At 51.2% G+C, this 19634-nt stretch overlaps 1 protein-coding gene across 5 annotated transcripts in view; it reads left to right on the top strand.

The window, feature by feature from the left end:
- LOC144931252 (alpha-2C adrenergic receptor-like) overlaps window positions 1–10801 on the top strand; it is a 31630-nt gene extending 20829 nt beyond the window's left edge. The window contains exons 1-2 of one of the 5 annotated variants that reach the window (XM_078855057.1): window positions 4115–4495; window positions 8176–10801. In XM_078855057.1, coding sequence (XP_078711183.1) covers window positions 8689–10722 — 2034 coding nt within the window. In that variant the 5' untranslated portion in view covers window positions 4115–4495; window positions 8176–8688 and the 3' untranslated portion in view covers window positions 10723–10801. Of the gene's footprint in view, window positions 1–4114; window positions 4528–8161 lie in introns of those variants that run through there. The other 4 variants (XM_078855055.1, XM_078855056.1, XM_078855059.1 and 1 more) reach the window with 4 other exon arrangements.
- The last annotated feature ends 8833 nt before the right edge of the window (window positions 10802–19634 follow it).

Below are 19634 nucleotides of genomic sequence, written 5' to 3'. Positions count from 1 at the left end.
CATCGGCACTGCGGAGATGGAGGTGACAAGGACACGGGGTTCGCCACATCACAACGTACAAGCCTCAATAGGTGCTCGCTAACAGCATTTGCTTCAGAGGCTGTGCCGCTCTGTGCAAGTGTGCAGACTGTGACACTCAATTTTGATGATGCAATGTGCCAGAAACATTTCATAAATTGACTTTGAAAATAAATTAGTTTATCTCACTGTAGTAATTTTTGATGTTTTTTTTTTTGCAGGGGTTTGTCTGTTACTCAATATCCATTGTTAGTTAACTGTTCATGTTTACATTTTTAAACTGATCTTCAGAATTTAGTTTTTTAAATGTAAAATTAATCAGGACCCATGTTGTGAAGTGCAGTCTTCAACTCTAGGTGCGTCAGTCTCTCTGGTATTTGTGTGCTGTGAAGAAGGACTATCGCCCGACAAGTCACCTATTTTTCTATTTTGAGCCTGCGGTGTTATTGACAATTGTGGTGTTTTTTTATTTTTAGAGATGTAGGTTTTGGATTGACTCGTCTCATAATTCTGTCCATACAATAAGTATCACTTTGTGGAAAAGTCAACATGAGCTGTATACTGGCCCAAGCCATGGGAATGTGGAATTTCCACTGCTCGCACGAGGCAACCGATGACGATAAGTGCCTCTCCCATGGTAGGTTCAGTAGGAAGACAACGATATTCACTCTTGATGATGATTATAGGGCAATATCATACACGGTGATGATTATTATTAAAACAAAATAATGACAATCCTGCTGATGAGTGATTACAATAATCCGTGTTAATGACGATTGAACATAATTGATGACGATGGCAATAATGAGGGCTAACAATAGATAGTGGCGATGACTCATCCCTGCATATACATTTTATGTTTTCATTATTCTCTACCGGCTGACGAGCCTGCACCACACACGTTTATTTCGCACTGCACGCAAAGCGCACACGTGGGGAGATTGCCCACAGCGGGCTGTTAGCGTGACATGCGGTGCTGTAATATCTCTGAGTCTCCACGTGTACCTACAACACAACGGGTGTGTACTTGAATGCAGTCGGGGAGCGGTAGTGTAGCGGTTAGCGCGCTGCGCTACGAACTCTGCGACCCGAGTTCGATTCCAGCTCACGGCCAAAATCAGTGACAATTATTTGAACCGTTCCTGGGCCTCTCCTGGGTCGACTCAGCCTCAAATGAGTACCTGGGGCGGTGTGTATACATAGCCGCTAGGGAGACAAAGGCGGCCGGGCATGGTGCTGGCACACCCCACCACCTCGTGTGCCGTTCCAGCCGTCATAGGTGATCGCTAACAGCCCTTTCCCCAACAGTCTGTTAAGGCTATACGGGGGATTTTTATCTTCATGTTTGCATGCAGTCGTCGTAACTGGCTTCCACTGACTTTATGGTAAATACATAATACAGGTTTTCTTCGGTTAGATCGCGTAAATATATAAATGTGTCGTTAAACCCGCCACCACCCGACACAGCCGACTAGTAAGGTTTGTCACGTAAACAGAACGTGGCCAATTCGTCCCTAGTACAGCCCACCGGTGTGTTGGAGAACCAAGCCGCAACATTTACAATCTGTGTACGACGTTTCGCCAGTAATTACAACTAGCTTCATCAGACGACAGCCAGATTTGGTAGTGGCCGGTTTAACGACATATTTATATATTTACGCGATCTAACCAAAAAAAAACCTGTATTATGGATAATATTGGTTGTAAAAGCCTACTACGTGTTTAAGTATGGTAAAGCTAAATATTTTCACATTCAGATTCGGAATCCTTGGAATTTAAACATTTTAAACTTTAAATTTGGGATGCCAAAACATCAATATATTTTTTCTGATCAAATAAAATAAATAAAAAACCTGATGTCAGATTTGGATTTGTCGGTACCTTCTCAAATCCTCAAGCTCACCCCCTCCCCTGCCTCTCAAATTAATGATAATATGATAAACGCTAGACTCAAATCTACTATTTTTCATCTTTATAGCCCTTCTACATGATCGCTACAATCTTCACCAGTCACTCACTCATCTCACGACCCCTCTCCGTGTGTGCTCATGACACACACGGCATGTTTGGGGTGGCTGCTGTTCGTGAGAGGCCATGAGGGTGTCGTGGTGGCCTGCAGCACCACGACACCCAGCAGCGTTTGTCCCCCCCCCCGGTGTTGATGTTTACACACCCACGTCCTGTACTCGTTCAAGGCGAAGTCGACCGATGGGGAGGTTACCCAAAAAACAACTGAATTCAGATATTCCTCCACTTGATCTTAGTCGTGGCCGAGAAACAAACTCACGGTCTCTGGGTCTGAAACGCGGCGCGCTAACCACTGCGCCAACGCTCACACGCACACAAACAAAGATCCCCCGTATAGCCTTAATAGACTGATGGGGCAAGTGCTGTTAGCGAGCACCTACGAAGGCCGGCACGGCACACGAGGGGATGGGTTGCCAGCATCACGCTCGGCCGCCTTTATTTCCCCAGTGGCGATGATTTTACACATCGCACCAGGTACTCATTTGAGGCTCAGTCGACCTAGGAGAGGCCCAGGACCGGTTCAGATGATCGTCACCGGTGTTGGCCGTGAGCGGGAATCGAACTCGGCACGCCTGGTCCATGGCGCAGCGTAGCGCTAACCGCTACACAAGTTGGAGGAAACCTCCGATTAACACGGTTGGCTACGTACGGTGCGAAAGAAGTTCAGCATATATCCACACAACAACCCTCGTGTAAAAAGTCCCACGACCCAGTGTGGAGCTGTGGTGGCGCACGCCTCCTTTAGGAGGCAAGGGTTGGTGGCTCACTTACAGATGGGTGAAGCACACACTCACACCTCGCTCTGGGCTATGAGCGTTATCGTGTTATCGGCTTGCTGAGGATTCTCCGGGTGTTGCTCCGCTTTCCTTCGCGTGCGAAATTAAAGAAAAGAGGAGCCACTCGTCGTTAATGAATTCGGCCAATTACCCCACTGTCACATCACCCTCCCGGTGAAGAGTCGAGAGCCTCTCTGAGCCATTTGCTGGGCGAGGAAAGGGAAACCCCGTGGCGCTTAGAGGGCTGGAGGGACCTGGGTCCCCCCCCTCACCTGCTGCTAAATCCCACCACCCCCCCCCTCCCCCCCGCTTTTATAAATTCCTATCGTCAAGCGTCAAAAAAATCAGTCGTCGTAATTGTACAATTTAGTGACGAGCCTAACAGCCGTATAGACTGGGGGGGGGGGGGGGGTAGCATGCACCACACAGACCGGGGGCAGATCGCATCGTTACTCATTCAGTTTGGCGTTTAGCATTCGTTTGAAGTTTCTTCAACATTGGCTGCGTCGACCCCCCCCCACCCTCCTACTGAGTCGTTGTATCCCAGCCACCACTTGAAAGTCAAAGTCGCGCTGCAGGGCTAATAAAGAAGTACAATTGTTGATATCATCATCATCAGCATCACCATCACATCGTGGCGGTGTTAGATTTCCAGCAGATAAATTAACGAAGCCTTCCCCCCATCCCCGCCCCCCCCACTCGCCGCTGTAAGACGAGCGCAAATAATGAGCGTTGTTTGTCTGCCAGCCACGAATGCCCTCGCGCGAGCCCACGGGGGCCTCTCTACCCTGACGAGACGCGAGCCATCAATCGTCCGCAATCTGCGATGGCTCCTCTCTCATCCGACGGCACCGTCCGATGAGAGAGCAGCTCCACCGGCCACGCCGTTTCACGTGGCGGTAGGAGGGGGGGGGGCGGTGTGTGGAAACGTAACGCGCGTTTGTTTATTTCGCATGGAGCCAGCGGCGACAAACGCAAATCAATACCTTCAAAGGATAGACGACACAGGTACACACGGACATAACGAGAGAGTGACTGTCAATTGATATACAATTGAACATTTTCAAGGAAACGACGTGTGATTCACCCCCCCCCCCCCACCTTCTAATTTCTGACAACGTTTATTTGGGAGCGGGTAGGGTACCGGTTGTGGGGGAGACGCAGGGGAGGGAGGGGGAAGGGGGGAGGAGGACGAGGGGGGAGAGAGGGGTGGTGGGATATGAATTGGGGGTGCAGCAGCATCAGCAGCAGCAGCATCAGCATCAGCAGCAAGGTTGGTAACGCGAGTCGAGGTGGGGGCGGGCGTTTCGCGCGCCTGCCCGTCAATATTTTGTAATTTCTCTTCTCTGCCATTCCCCACCGCGCGCATCTCGCTCGCGGACGTACAGCCGGCTACGCGCTCCTGTCGCCTCCAGTCGCCACTCTCCGAGCCGGTCCAACCACGAACGCCAATCTCCAGCCATACGTTACCCCCCCCCCCCCCGTCCATCACCATCACCCGCCTGCTCTCTGAGTCCTACACCGGGGCTTAAGGACGATGATTCGGCGGTCGAGGGTTGATCTGAGTGTGGGGGTCACGTCGTGAACGAGTTGGAGGCGGACGAGGAGGAGCAGGAGGAGGTGTCTTTATTGCGGGGCTGAGCGAGGTTTGGAAACGGGTGCAAAGAAGAGGGGTGAGTGGAGAGCACGTCACTCCGGCAATTGGGTGAGTGAGTGTGTTGATGAGTGGTTGGTCGTGTGATTGAGTGGGCGAGTGGGTGAGTGAGTGGGTGGTTGAGTAAGTGAGAGGATGAGTGAGTGGTTGGTCATGTGATTGAGTGGGCGAGTGAGTGAGTGGGTGGTTGAGTTAGTGAGTGGGTGAGTGAAGTTAGTGGATGTATGAGCGGTTTGTCAAGTCAGTGAGTGGGCAAGTTAGTGGGCGAGTGAGCGAGCGAGCGAGCGGGGGAGTGAGTGGGGTGGATATTACGAGTGGTTGTTGAGGTGAATGAGGAGCGAGTGGTTGGATGGGTGAGTGGATGAATGAGTTCGTTGTTGACCGTGTGTTTGAATAATGTGGTGAATAAGGGGCCGACGATGAAGAGTCGCCCTGTCCGTAATACGAGCCTAACTCTCGTAATAGTGTCATGAAAACAATGACCTTAATCGAGAACGGCGTTTTCCGAGTCTCAATTGACGTTTTCACGAGGGTCACATCTGTCTTGTTTGGGCACGCGGTACATCCGTGACAAATTGGCTTCACGTGAGATGAAACCGGCCCAACCGGAAAAAAAACAACCCAAACGCATTCAAGGGGTAACACTCCACACAGATAGATGCAATGATCCATTGCTGTTCTTTCCGGCTACCCAACCGCCTAGTAGCCCAAGCGGGCTCAGAGCGTGCGTGGGCTTCCATAAGCAGACGAGATCGGAGCACATTCGGCGTGACTTGGTCTTGCGCAGCGAGCGAGCGTGATCGAGTGGAGGGACGCGCGCGCGTGAGTGGGTGAGTGAGTGGTTTGTCAAGTGAGTGAGTGGGTGGATGAGTGAGTGAGTGGATGAGTGAGTGAGTGGTTGAGTAAGTGAGAGGGTGAGCGATATTACGAGAAGCTGCCCGAGTGAACGAGCCAGTGGGAGTGAGTGGGTGGTTGAGTAAGTGAGAGGACGAGTGAGTGGGTTGTCGAGTGAGTGAGTGGGTGAGTGAGTGGTTGAGCAAGTGAGAGGGTGAGCGAGATTACGAAAAGCTGCCCGAGTGAACGAGCCAGTGGGAGTGAGTGGGTGGTTGAGTAAGTGAGAGGACGAGTGAGTTGGTTGTCAAGTGAGTGAGTAAGGTGAGTGAGTGAGTGGTTGAGTAAGTGAGAGGACGAGTGAGTGGGTTGTCAAGTTAGTGAGTGGGTGAGTGAGTGAGTGGTTGAGCAAGTGAGAGGACGAGTGAGTTGGTTGTCAAGTGAGTGAGTGGGTGAGTGAGTGGTTGAGTAAGTGAGAGGGTGAGCGAGATTACGAGAACGTGCCCGAGTGAACGAGCCAGTGAGAGTGAGTGAGTGAGCAGGCGATCGAGTGATATGACGGGTGAGCGACTCACCGAGCGATCTGTGGATGGAGCGGGTGAGCGAGTGACAAGCTGTAGAGACGACGCGGGCGAGCGAACGAATGAGAGTGAGTGAATGAGGTAGCGAGCGGTGGATGATCGAGTGAGTCAGCTGGCGGAGTGTTGGACAGAGCGAGTGCACGAGTCGACGAACGAGTGAGTCAAGGGGATACTCGAATGGCCGAATGAAACGAGCTTCGTGTGCTAAGCAAAGCGGACGGCATTCTCGTGAACGAACGAATGAATGAACGGGCCAGGCGCGGCTGTTGCGGAGGGAGTGTGGGGGTGAATGAGTTGACGAAGGTCGAACGTCCTGGCGAGTGACAGAGGCGATGTCCAGCAGGTGGGTGGCAGAGGCGATTTCTACTTTCTGTCGCGACTGCACGGTCATTGCACATCACAGGAACAATGACTCTCCTCGTCTCTCCACTGCTAGATGAAGGGCCTTCTCTCATGATGCCATGCCGCTCATTCGGGTTGTTTAACCGTACTTCATCTGCCTGCGGCTATTGTTGCCGTTGCATGGACTGCCTCGTCTCTAGGATGAACACTCGGGTTTGGAAAAGATTAATCGATTATCATCGGTGACTTTTTTTCGGCTCACGAGTCTATAGGCACGTCGAGAGAGAGAGAGTCTCACCTGCGGTTTATTGAGATTTGCATATGGCATGCACAACTGCCTCCTTGGCTATCCAATGCTGGATGATGGAGACCTTCCCCACGCCGTGCGGGTCGCGGTGGACGTTGTTTGACCATACTTCACCGCGCTGGTCACTGCGGTTTGGTGAAGGAGTGGGGGGTGGATAGACGTGCAGCGTCACAATGGATGATGCTGCTCTGCCCTCTGCTGCTCACACCGTTCTTGATTCATGAAAGTGGTTGTTAGCAACATCATATTCTGATAGGGTACCGTATTTAGCACGTAAGCTTTCGCGACCAATATCATCCAAAATACAGGTTTTTGTTTTAGATCGCGTAAATATATAAATGTGTCGTTGAACCCGCCACCACCCGACGCAGCCAATCAGTAAGGGTTGTCACGTGAACAGGACGTGCCCATTCGTCACGAGTACAGCACGCCAGTGTGTTGGAGAGTAAATCTACAACATTTACAATCCGAGTACGACGTTTCGCCGATAATTACATACTAACACCAAAAATAAACTGTATTCATCTTCTTGGTTTTTTCGGTAAAGTCACGTAGAATGGAAATAAAAAAGTAATAAAAATAAAACATAATAGAAATTTTTGTTATTTTATTATTTCCATTCTACGTGACTTTACCGAAAGAACCAAGAAGATGAATCCCTGCAGTCACGAAAGCTTTAAATCGAAAAATAAACTGTATTATATTCTACTATTTGAACTTAACGGAGACAACACGAACGAGACGGAGATACAACAGTACCCCCTCCCCCCCGTCCATGCAAACTAAATTATCATCGATGTCTTTTTTGTGCTGTGTAAATAGAATGGAGGCCCTTAAATTGTTACACTCCATCCAATGGCTAATGCACACACACACACACATCCTCACGTATAACCCCAACAATAGACTTGCTAACAACACTGCCCGAGAGAAAACGTCTACGTGGCGACGTTTCGAGCAATGACCCCTTTCTTTGTAAGCAGAGAGATGAATAAGGGCAATTAGCCGAAACGTCGCCTTGAATCAACGTTTCCTCTTAGGGCAATTGTTATTGACGGATTGATAACCCGGCTCAGCGCTTCCCAATGTTCTGATCCGCGGATCTCTGGTGGGCCGCGAGACTCAGAATCCTTCTTTAGACTGGAAGAATCCGATGAGCAATGAAGCTCTTTATCAGATGAGTCCAGTAGAGACTTCTCCGGTTGGGAGTCCACGGAAAACGAAAATAAACAACGTCCTCGCCAAGGAAATGTACAATCTCAAACAACCGTTCGTTGCAGCGTGTGTGAGTGATCCGCAAGATATCTGGAGGCTGAAACGTGGTCAGCACACTCGACATGCTTGGGAACCGCTGACCCAGGTTGCATGAGTTGCGCGTTTATAATTGTACTTAGTCGTAGTGAAATTGCAAATGTTGTGGGTTCTACTCTCTTAGCTGAAGTAGTAACTCATTGACATGTGTTGTTTACCGGTTGGCCCTGGTGGTGGGTTAACGGCATTCAAATTGACGCGATCTCACCCAACCCCGCCCCCGTTCGTTATGAAATGCACTTAGCAGTGCAAACCACCTGCCAACGCAGAGTCGCGTGCTTTTGCTGAGACTGTTGTTGTTGCTGCTGCTTAGGTGCCTCGCTGTAGACGGAGCTCCTCACTCGGAGAGGCGTGCAGAGGACGAGACAGCGAGAGAGACGGAGGGGGAGGAGTGGCTTCAGTCAGAAGGCGGCAGTGCTACATGCGAAGCGTGTTTCCAATGCTCAAGGCGAGATAAATAACTTGCCCTGCTTCAACTCTTTACCCCCACGTTGTCGGGAGCATGATGAGCCTGGGCACCATAGGATAGAGAAGATGACGAGAGTGCAGCAGCAGCAGCAGAAGCAATCACACTGAGCCACGGATGCCTCCTTCTCCTCCTCATCCTCCTCTCTCAACGATGACCTCTGGTCCATACGAACGGCCGAGTGGAGCGGCTGAGGGCTCAAACTCACCGCCGGAGTCTCCCAAAGGTCTAACGCGATGATCCGTGACTGGATCTTCTTAATTTCACATTCGCCTTCGCCTCCTCCTCTCGTTCACCAAAACCGAGACGACGTGGACGACGACGACGCGGGCAAAGAGGAGGAGGAGGAAGAGGAGGAGCGTTGAAGGCCACCAATGATGTCCGAGCTGCATGGACACGAGATCAATGGGTCAGACTCCTCGTGGCCGGGGTTGGAGGCTCGTGGTGAGATCGGCAGCAGCGGCATCATCATCAACAGCAGCAACAGCAGCAGCAATGACACCGCCACTAACGACTGGCAGCTGCCACACTCCACCACCACCATGGTGACCCTCACCCTGGTCGTGAGCTTCATCATCCTGGTCACCATCTTCGGCAACAGCCTGGTCGCCATCGCCGTGTTCACCAGCAAGTCCCTCAAAGCCGCCCAGAATCTCTTCCTGGTGTCGCTGGCGGCCGCCGACATCCTGGTCGCCACGCTGGTGATGCCCTTCTCGCTCGCCAACGAGCTCATGGGCTACTGGGTGTTCGGCAGCTTCTGGTGCGAGATGTACCTGGCCCTCGACGTGCTCTTTTGCACCTCGTCCATCGTGCATCTGTGCGCCATCAGTCTGGACCGCTACTGGAGCGTGACGCAGGCGGTGCGCTACAACATGAAGCGCACGCCGCGTCGCGTCAAGCGCGCCATCGTCATCGTCTGGGTCATCGCCGCCTTCATCTCGTTCCCTCCTCTCGTGGGCACGGGCCGTCCCCCGGCGGATGTCCACCGCCACCAGGGTGCCGGCCGCAACACGAGCGGCTCGCCCTCCTCCTCCTCCGTGCTGCCCATGTGCAAGCTGAACGAGGAGACCTGGTACGTGCTGTCCTCCTGCACCGCCTCCTTCTTCGCCCCGTGCCTCATCATGCTGCTCGTGTACGCGCGCATCTACCAGGTGGCCAAGGGGCGCGCGAGACGCAGGAGTCGCGGGGGCAGCGAGAGGGAAGCGCCCTTGGCCGAGCTGCAGCAGCAGCAAGAACAGCAGCTGCAGCAGCAGCAGCTGCAGCAGCAGCAGCAGCAGACGCAGCAGCTGCAGCAGACGCAGCAGCTGCAGCAGCAGCAGACACAGCAGTTGCAACCACAGCAACAGCAGCTGCAACAAAATCCGAGTGCGTTCGAATCGCAAGCGGATGAATTGCGCCCTCTTTTTCCTCCTCCTCCTCAACACTCTCCTCCTCCACCTCCTCAAGCCCCTCCACCTCCTTCACTCTCGACGACCCTCGCCCCGTGCGCACCACGGCAGAACGGGCAGTGTGTGCGCGACGCTGCTGGAGGAGATGGCAGCTCGGCTCTGGATGAGGACGTGTTGGTGGAAACCGCGGAGAAAACGACGCATGACCTGCAGGAGCAGCAGCAGCAGCAGCAGCAGGAGGAGGAGGATGAGACTGGAACCCTTCGCGCAACGCGCGCCTCCGTGATGGACGTCGTCAGTAGCAATGGCAGGCAGTCGCACATTTTCGCCGCCGCGAGGCAAGGAGGGTTTACTGGCCACGAGACGACCATGTCAAACGGCAAGCACCTCGTCGAGGGTGGTGGTGGTGGCGGCGGAGAGGTGGTCATGATGCAGGAGGAGCAGGCGGCAGCGGTGGTGATGATGGAGGAGAAGAGGGAAGAGAAGAGGGATGAGAAGAGGGAGATGACGGAGCGAGGGGAGCGCAGCGGCCCCTCCCGGCCGTGGTCTTCCCGAACCGTGGTGGCGGCGGCGGCGGTGGAGGTGGAGGATGAGGAGAGAGACGCCGAGACGGAGGCGGGAGACGACTACGACGACGATGATCCCAGGCCGCGGGGAAGCCTCTCGCTCAGGTGTGACGAGGAGGGACGACGAGGAGGAGGAGGCTCCAGCAAGCTGGGCCTCTGCAGCACCAAGATGGCCAGACGCAAGCTCACGGCGGCTCGCGAGAAGCGCTTCACGTTCGTGCTGGCCGTGGTGATGGGAGTGTTCGTGGCCTGCTGGTTCCCGTTCTTCTTCTCCTACAGCCTCACCAAGATCTGCGAGGCGTCGTGCAAACCTCCCGAGTACCTCTTCAAGTTCTTCTTCTGGTGCGGCTACTGCAACAGCTCGTTGAACCCGCTCATATACACGGTCTTCAACCAGGACTTTCGACGAGCCTTTAAGAACATCCTCTGTCGAAGGCGCCCACGGATGCGCTGATCCGTCTAACAATGACAATGGCCACGATTGTGATGATGATGATGATGATTTGCATCGCCCTTGTTGATGCATTGCTCGATGAAAGTCCCACCACGTCATGCTGTTCATGGGGTGGGTGGAGTTGGTGATGGGGGGGGGGTCCTTGACCATATTTCACCAAGCTGGTCAGTGAAAGGTTGCGAGTGCGAGCCGAGTTGTGCTCAAGACAGCTTTTCAAAGATGTCTCACTCGCCACTGATGTTATCCCGTGGCCAGGGAATTCGACCGCACTTCAGGAGGCCGGGGCTCATGGCGCAGTGGCACAAACCGCTGCGCAACCGCTCCCCGTTTTGATAGACCGCGTTGGTAATGTTACTGTAACGAAACAACAACACCATGAACGCGAACGAAAAAATGCGAAACTCCATAAACACAGCGAGGTACGGAGGTCTTTGTGATTTTCACGCGACAATTCTGTACCTCACGGAAGGAGGGGAGTGGGAGATGATCAAGCCAAGGTTACTCTCACACGGACGATGCCATTGTTGGGCAGTTTTTACAACAACAACAAAAAAAAATTGACCCAACAACAACATCTATGACGGGGAGAAAAAAAAGGAATGCCCCTCCAGTATATATTTTTGTTGGTACGATTGTCAGCTGACAGTGGTTATGTGCGGTGGTATCGTGCTCTCGGTGCTAGTGGCATCCGCGTCTTCGTGTGAGAAGGCAATTGTGTTTGCCCTGTTCACTGACAAGCCACAACTAGCGGTGCGACTGTGACCTTGCAACCCAAACTGTGGACCGTGGAGTTGTTGTTTGTGCTCCTTCGACGGGGAGGAGGAACGGCGACACCACACGAACTCTCGGCTGAAGCCCTCTCGTCATGGCTAGCAGACCTCCACGTTGATATTTACCTCCCGAACACATCGCTGCCCTAAGCGAGAGGAGAGAAGATCATTGGTTCGTGGGTGTAAGGGGTTTATCACCCCCTCCCTCTCTATCCCAGATTCGCAAACCTCAGAATCATAATTGAGACTGGAGGAATCCGATGAGCTATGAAGCTCTTTTCCACAGATGTCCAGTATGGACGGGCGAGTCAGCCTCAAGAGAACTAAATCTGACTCGGGGTCAAGCAGAGCCAAGGGTGGAGCTATTTCAACACCTCGAGACAGAAGGGTATTAACAAGCCATTTGATTTAACTGTGAAAGTATGTATTGATATTAACGCAGAGGTATTATGTTAAAACGTACATCTACAGCACAATAGCACGTGCATTTAGCCAAGGTGGTACTGAAAAAAAACCCAAGTGTGAGTGAGACATTCAAAGTCGCATCTCATGCGTGCTTGGTTCAAGCCAAACCACCTCATTGTCCTGTCCCCTCAGCTACAGCTCCTCCACCACCACGTCGTTGTCCAGCTATTATGAACCCCCGCCACCCTGAGCCACCCGGCCACTCTCCACCCTCTCGTATTTAAGAGAGATGCAGTAGGCCGCATCCACCCATGCGGAGAGTTTTTCGTTCACATTTGAGGCAAGTTGAAAATGTAGGGGGCAGATTTCACAACGTCACGCAGTGGCCTCCTCTTTGCCAACAATGTCGTGGGCTCTTTGATAATTCTGCTTTTGCTTTCTTGACCCTCACATAGCCAGAAGCCACCGAGAGCTGTTTGGGGGGTTGTTGTTCCTGTTCTTCTGGTGTTAACGGATTTATTTTCTCCAAACACCGCACGTCCCCTGTGGTTATAGGGGCAGCATTGTTATCGTGACTGTGGGCCTCCTCCCTGCCGCGTGCTCCTCCCTCCTTGCAATGTGGTTCAAAGCACTGTGGGCATAGACGCCCTCTGTATATTATCGCATCGCTCGCGTAATCACCGCATGGTCTATTGGTTCATAAGTGCACAATAAAAACCACACACACAGCTTGAAGTGTGTTTACGTTCCGAATGTTGCGTCACGTGTGCGGCTTCACCACTTTCAGCAGCCAAACCTGCCTTCAGGCAAAGCTGTGTTTGAATTACAAAGGCTGCACATGCGTATAGGCCTGCCTGGTTGCGGTCAATATTTGTATGAGATAATATATGAGGGTGCCACTCCAAGTTGATAGTTTTATTTGCATGGACTTTTATCGTTCACATTTCCCCAATATTCAACCACTGAGTTCAATCTGCAATCAAATTATATGTGTGTTTTTAAATCAAATTTATTATACTTTTAAAGGTACCTCCTTATTTCAGTGTAGTGTAATTTATCCAGCAGTGTCAGAGTCTAAGGTCTCTCTTATTTTCGGAGAGTGTTGATTTTTTATGATGTTTGGCCAATTTCTATTCACGGAGATACTTTGTCATTCTACAGCATTCCCAATACACTGTGTGTAATCTTCGTATTTCATACATTGTGTGATTTGCAAAGCAAAGTGTGGATTTAAGCTTAGGTGGCCAGGGGGGCTTAACAGCCGTGTGAGAGCAATGAGTTTGACATTACTGTGACCCTTGGTTTGAGCCGCCCTGGTTTAAATACATTTATATATACTATGGGCATAATATAGTGTAATGTATGCATTCATGGTCTCAGCTCAGTCACCAATTGATGCCCAAAAAAAATTACCATCACCCACTTAATATGGATCATTCAAGATTTGATTGACAGGCGACGAACACTGTTTGCACGGCATATAGCGCACGTGTCCGTGACAATGCAAATTGATGTGACGTCAGAAGTGGTTCTGTGATGCCATCTTCCAGGGCCGTTCTCGTGGCACAAGGATGTGCACTGCTCGCTGAATAGAGCCCCGAATAGAAACGTCTCTTTATCTCATGACAGTGACATGCTCATAGCACACAATCAATATCATTAAATACCGTCCTGACTGGAATTGTGTTCCAAACGCCCTGCAACCTCACGGTGTCTTTCGTGAACTACAACGCAAGCAGACATTTGATGAACAGGCTACACTCTGCTGATGACCAAAAAAAGCCGGTCTAGAGTTTGCCCGCTTGAACAAATGCTGCTGGAAAAGAAAAAAACCACCCACAGACCACTGGTCCAGAAGGCCCACAGGCCGACGGAACGAAATGTCATTTCATTTTATTGTCATGTGACAAAACAGACCCTCGTCTGTTTTGTTGTTATTGTTGTTGTTTTATTGCCCTGTGGGGCTTGCACCGGGGCGGCTCTGACTCGAGTCATCAAACGCGCTGCACGCTTTGCGTGGCCACCGCGGTGACGGACTAAGGGGTTTTGCGGAAACCAGCGGGACTTTGCGGCCGCCTCAAAGGGCTCTCTCCACACCTCCTCCCGCTCCTCTCCTCCACCGCCGTTCGATTTCGATGTCACTTCCCTGTGCCCGTGCTGGCTGTGTTCTGGGGTTTTTTTTGTGGCCGAGCGAGAATAATTGTTTTTGCCTAAATGTCATCATTGTGTACCTGCGCGTGCCGGCTGTCGGCATCTGCGTCAAACTGCCCCCCCACCCCCCACCGACAAATATCGATTCCAAGATGCGCCCACGTACTTCATTTCGTAGGCGAACAAAAATAATGGGCCAAGAAATTGTGCTTTGAATCTGAACGAAGAAATCACGCGTTAATTAATCAGGCGAGCAATTAGACTTGCTGACATATATAGGTCAATGGTGTTTTGTTGTTGTTGTTGTTGCTGCTGCACAAGCCAACCACGAACAGGTCTCGACGTTACCGGGGCTCATCAGCAGGGCGGGGTCTATCACGCCAATGCCAGATGACAGACCAATGTAGTGGGTGGAAACTGTCCATGAATATTGTGGCGACCTTACAATTGGGTTGAAGTCGAGCAAGGATGATGCCACATATTTATGTAATTGCCTCCTTGCCCCCAACCACCCCCTTGTGCTGCGAAGGCAAGGATTGGTGGATCACGTAGAGATGGAGTGAACTCCCAAACCCGGGGGGCTGTGAGGTTGGCCAGGATATTGCAGTACAGAAAGTGGGTTCCTCAACCCATTTATGCAGACCTGACACTGTTTGCCTGTCCTTCCCCCGCACCTCTGATGACCACGGTTGACTACGTAGGGTGCGAAATAAGTTCAACAAACATACAACATACACACCCATGTGTTTTCCTCCGGGAACTCTGACTTCCTCCGAAATGAAAAATAAATATTTCAAGGCAGGAGCCTCCTGCAAGAGACCCTTAATGCTTAAGTGATACTCTCCTGGGTACATAAATTCAATTATTTGATTGTAACAACGATTTCTATTGTGTAAAACAATCTCTCGCGTGACTGAGCCGTCTTATTACATATTTTTTTTTCGCAAAAGAGGCTTAGAAACGTCGATCGTAGAGCGACTCTGCCACCACCCCCCACCACCACCTCCACAATATTGTCTCCAGCTTCCCACTTCACCCATCTCTGCCAACCGCGACGTGTCCAATCGGCGGGGCTTACCTGCCCCTAAATTGGACATTTGCAAACATCACGCACCACCGTGGCATTTCACAATTCGCATGTTTGTAATAAAAGAAAAACGGGAAATGTTACTGCCTATTCCGCGAAGGAGCTTTGTTTGTGTCATGGCAGGAGTGGGGAGGGGAGGAGGGGGGCTATAGCAGAGGCCAGGGTTGCAGGCTGAGTACGTGAACGCCATCTGTGAGATAACAAACAGCTCTCTGCTGTCGATGTGGGTGGAAGCTGGCCCAGCGAGTGTTGGGGCAAGGCGCTGGGTGCTGCTTGCTACAGCAGATAATATCTCCACACAGTCGAGCAGGACGGATGGGCTGTGTCTCTCGCTCACTCTCTCTCCCCTACCCCATGGTGCCTTTGGCGCCGAGTCGATGGTGGCTGTGCCCTGGAGGAGGATAAGTCAGTTGGGTGAAGTTTGTAACCGCGGTACGGCTGATGAGACCGGTGCGGGCGGTGCGGTGCAGACACGCCGGGCAACGGGAGCGAGTGGGAGCCCGAAGCTAACTGTTTGCTCTATGAGACCTCCTTTACCAATAGCAAAATATAGTAATAGGTTTTTACCCTTTTATCTGGTACAAAAACTGACACCTTTATACAAGGGATCGTGTTTGCAATAACCACAACACAAGCAGTTAAAATGCAAACAAAAAGAAACAGCTCTGATAATGATATGCACTGTCCTTGAAGTTGAGTGGTCCACACCCGAGACAGCTTTTCTTAGAGCCTAGACTTCATTGGTGTTAGATCAGATGATGCCTACTAACTGTTGCTGTTTGCTGACAGCCAGCACTCTCTCTCTGTCTTCCTGGTCTCCGTAGCCACAGCCTCGCGCTGATTTTCAGCATTTGGCGGAATTCCTGTTATGCTGTCCCAGCACAATTGTCTTAGAGCATTGTTTAAAAAAATATATATTATTTGGTGATGCTGTGTCGGCAGTGGTGCACAAGCACAATTGACAATATTTACATATTCTTTCATAGCGTGTAATATGTGCTATAAAACAGGGACATTGCTTGAAGTGTTACCCATTATATGCTTCTCTTTTTAGGCCGCAGTGTTCTTTCCGTGAACGTCTGGCAGTTCACCAGCGTTGACGAAAGCAAGGCTGACTGCTGATGAAACACTGTGTCGATGCTGCTGAAAGGATTCACTCCCAAAAGGCCGTGGGGCTGATGGGTTGTTTAAAGAATACTTGTATTCCTTTGACGCAGAGAGATGGGTAAATGAAGAAGACATTGTCTGATAATTTTTTTTTATTGTGGGTGAGCTTTGTCTTCCGTGAAACCTGTGCGCGCCCAAACACACACACACCTGCCCCTTTATACCGCTCACCTGCTCACGCTATTCATAGCCGTGGTGGGATGTGGTAGCCTGTAGGGGCAGACTGTGTGTACATGCGTGTTGTATTTGTTATCGCGCTGCGCTACGAACCCGCGACCCGAGTTCGATTCCCGCTCACGGCCAACACCAGTTGGTCATCGGCCTCCCCTAGGTCGACACAGCCTCAAATGAGTACCTGTTGCGGTGTGTAAACATCGCCACTAGGGAGACAAAGGCGGCTGGGCGTGGTGTTGGCCACCAACCCCCTCGTGTGCCTTGCCGGCCTTCATAGGTGCTCACTAACAGCACTTGCCCCAAAAGTGCGTCAAAGGCTACACGGGGGATATTTGTATTTGTATGGATAGGGCAGTGGTGTAGTGGTTGGCTTACAGCAATACGAACCCGGTGACCTGAGTTCATTATCCGCTCACGACCAATAACAGTGGCTAATAGATCAACTGTCCTGGGCCTTCCTGAGGTCTACTCGGCCCTAAATGAGTACTCGGTGCGGATCAGCACTAGGGGGGGGGCAAAGGTGGCCCGGCTGTGGTGTAGGACCCAGCCACCCCCTCGTGGGCCTTTATAAGTGCTCGCTTTACAACACTTTCCTATTCCACGGGCGACGATGACACGGGGTGATAATCGCCGTGCATTTTGGACGAACCCCCGTTGGTCAACGCGACGAGGTGGCCTGTTCAAGGCAGTGCAGCAAGTAGGTTGCGAACGTGACCTTGCTCATGAATTTTGATCACTTTTCTTGAATGGGCGAATATTCCCAAAACAATCTTGGACAATGCCGTTGGGCTGTCCTCCCCGCCCCCCTCCCGCACCTCCGATTAGCACGGTTGGCTACGTACGGTGCGGAAGAAGTTCAACATACATACACGTACACACGTTATGGGAAACGTTTGTCTTAACGACTCCTGTGTTGAATTGAGTTTGACCTTTCGAAAAGTTAAAACACGCACGCATATGTATTATCTAACATTATAATGCAAATTAATGATTTAAACAAATGCTAAATAGCCCTGTTATAGGAAGCAAAACTGCTGGGTGTGGTTTTCAAAATAGGCCCTTGTGAATTGTATAAGCGCCATATTTGTGTCAGTTGAGAATAATGAGTCACTTAATTAAAATAAATCAGAGCAGAAGCCCTCCGCAAGTGTATGAATAATTGAATTCTAGTTGCCTGAGCCCTGGGTCCCGCCACTGTCGCCTCTCGCTCTGCGCTCCTCTTCGCTGATCCACGTGGAGTCACCGTGTAGGCGAAATGCATTGTTGTAATCATCGTCGTCAGCCATGGTCAATCCACAGCTAGATGAAGGCCTCCCATCACTGAGACGTCTCAACACTTGTTCTTCAGGAGGGTCCTGCATTGGGATGTTTGGCCAGATAGACCGAGCGTTTGGTAAATTAACGGATGAGACGGAAAGATTCTTTGCAGGTTTGCAGAGCGCTTGATATGCCAGGGCATGCCACGATGCATCGCTTCATTGATTAACATCGATTCTTACACTCACGACGTTAGACATTTGGCACAAATATAATTGAGACTGAGATTATAAAAGAGGGTTCAAATTTATACTTTTTGTTTTTTTCGGTAAAGTCACGCAGGTAAAATTTTTAAATAAATTAAATCACAACGTTTCGGGCGCAACACAAGCGTCCTTCTTCAGGTGGGGACAACTCTAATTAGGGTTAAAATTTGTAACGCGAAAAAAAATCACTGCCTTGAGGTCGATTGTCAGCGTAAACATATTGCTGTAGGTCTCCGGTCAAGAGCTGACAAACATAGAATTCCCATCATCAGTGGACCAAGTAATTTGCCTCATGTGGAGTGTGACGCTAGGGCTGAGATGAATCTGGCAATACCTGCTACTGGTCACCAATATTCTACGATACTCAGGTGGCAAAACCATGAAATAAAGGTACGGCCCTGCAATTCCTTAGTCATGGCAATGCTGGAGACAGGGACTCCATGTATCGTTTCATATTCCTCCATCAACCGCGTCACAATATCAACGGGCCGATGTGGCACATTTCCTTCATGATTGGCAAATGAAAGACACGCCACTGTACGGTCGTGCAAATTGTCACCACCCAAGCCAAACTACGGACCATATCGTGAAACCACTGTGGCTCTGGGCTCCGCAAACGGAGGAGGAACAGCAAAAAACGACACGAACTCTCTCCCGGATAGACTTCGACATTGCCATGAAGCTTCCCGAATACATTTGACGCCGTCACGCGCACGAACTTGGACAGGATGTGGAAATGTCCACTGTTGGATCAAGGACAATCAAAGAGAGAAGAGAGTGCATTTTCGCTAACCCTCTCCGCGCACGTGGTGGGAACGCACTTTGGCATTCTGACTCTGTACTTTCCCCCTCGCTGCAGTCTTTCATGTTGAGTTGAAGGCTTCCGTCAGACTTCACCTGATGTTGTTGTTGTTATCGGTGTGAGATGTCAGAAGCGTGTTGTTTTCCCACCGCGTGCCCCCGTGCCCATTATTCACGCGGTCTGCCCCGCGCTCCGCCGCGTTTGTGTTTGCTTTGTACACTCATTTGTCCTCTTGAGGATCTCGCACGGGGGCTGCCTGTCTATGGGGCCCGAGATGAATGCAGCCAGATTAGAGGTCTCGCGCGCTGTGGAGCGTGCCGTGCCGTGTGAGTAGAACATCCACCTTCAAATCCTCTTGTGAATTTGTAATTCGCGAGCAGCTTGCGTGGAGTTTCTTTGCACGAGCAAGCGGCAATGCACCTGGTGACCTGCACGAAAACGCAGGGCGTGTTATGTGTGTGCGCGCGCGTGTGTGGATGCGTAGTGGCTATTGGGGAGCGGTGGCGCAGTGGTTAGCGCACCGCGCTACGAACCCGGTGAGCCGAGTTCTATTAATTCCCGCTCACGGTCCAGGGCCTCGCCTAGGTTGACTCAGCCTGAAACGAGCAACCGGGTGCAGTGTGTCAACATCAGCACTAAGGAGAAAAAGGTTGCCGAGCATGGTGTAGGCCACTCACCCCCTCGTGTGCCGTGCGGCCTTTATAGGTGCTCACTAACAACACTTGACCCAACAGTCTGTTAAAGCTATACGGGGGATCTTTGTTTGTGGTTGTGTAGCGGTTAGTGCACTGCTCTACGAACCCGTTGACCCGAGTTCGATTCCGTCTCACGGC

The sequence above is a fragment of the Lampetra fluviatilis genome, chromosome 4 (assembly GCF_964198595.1).
Source record: "Lampetra fluviatilis chromosome 4, kcLamFluv1.1, whole genome shotgun sequence".
Classification (NCBI taxonomy): domain Eukaryota; kingdom Metazoa; phylum Chordata; class Hyperoartia; order Petromyzontiformes; family Petromyzontidae; genus Lampetra; species Lampetra fluviatilis.
Note: the sequence above shows the minus strand (reverse complement) of the source record. Positions and strands in the feature narration are given on the sequence as shown.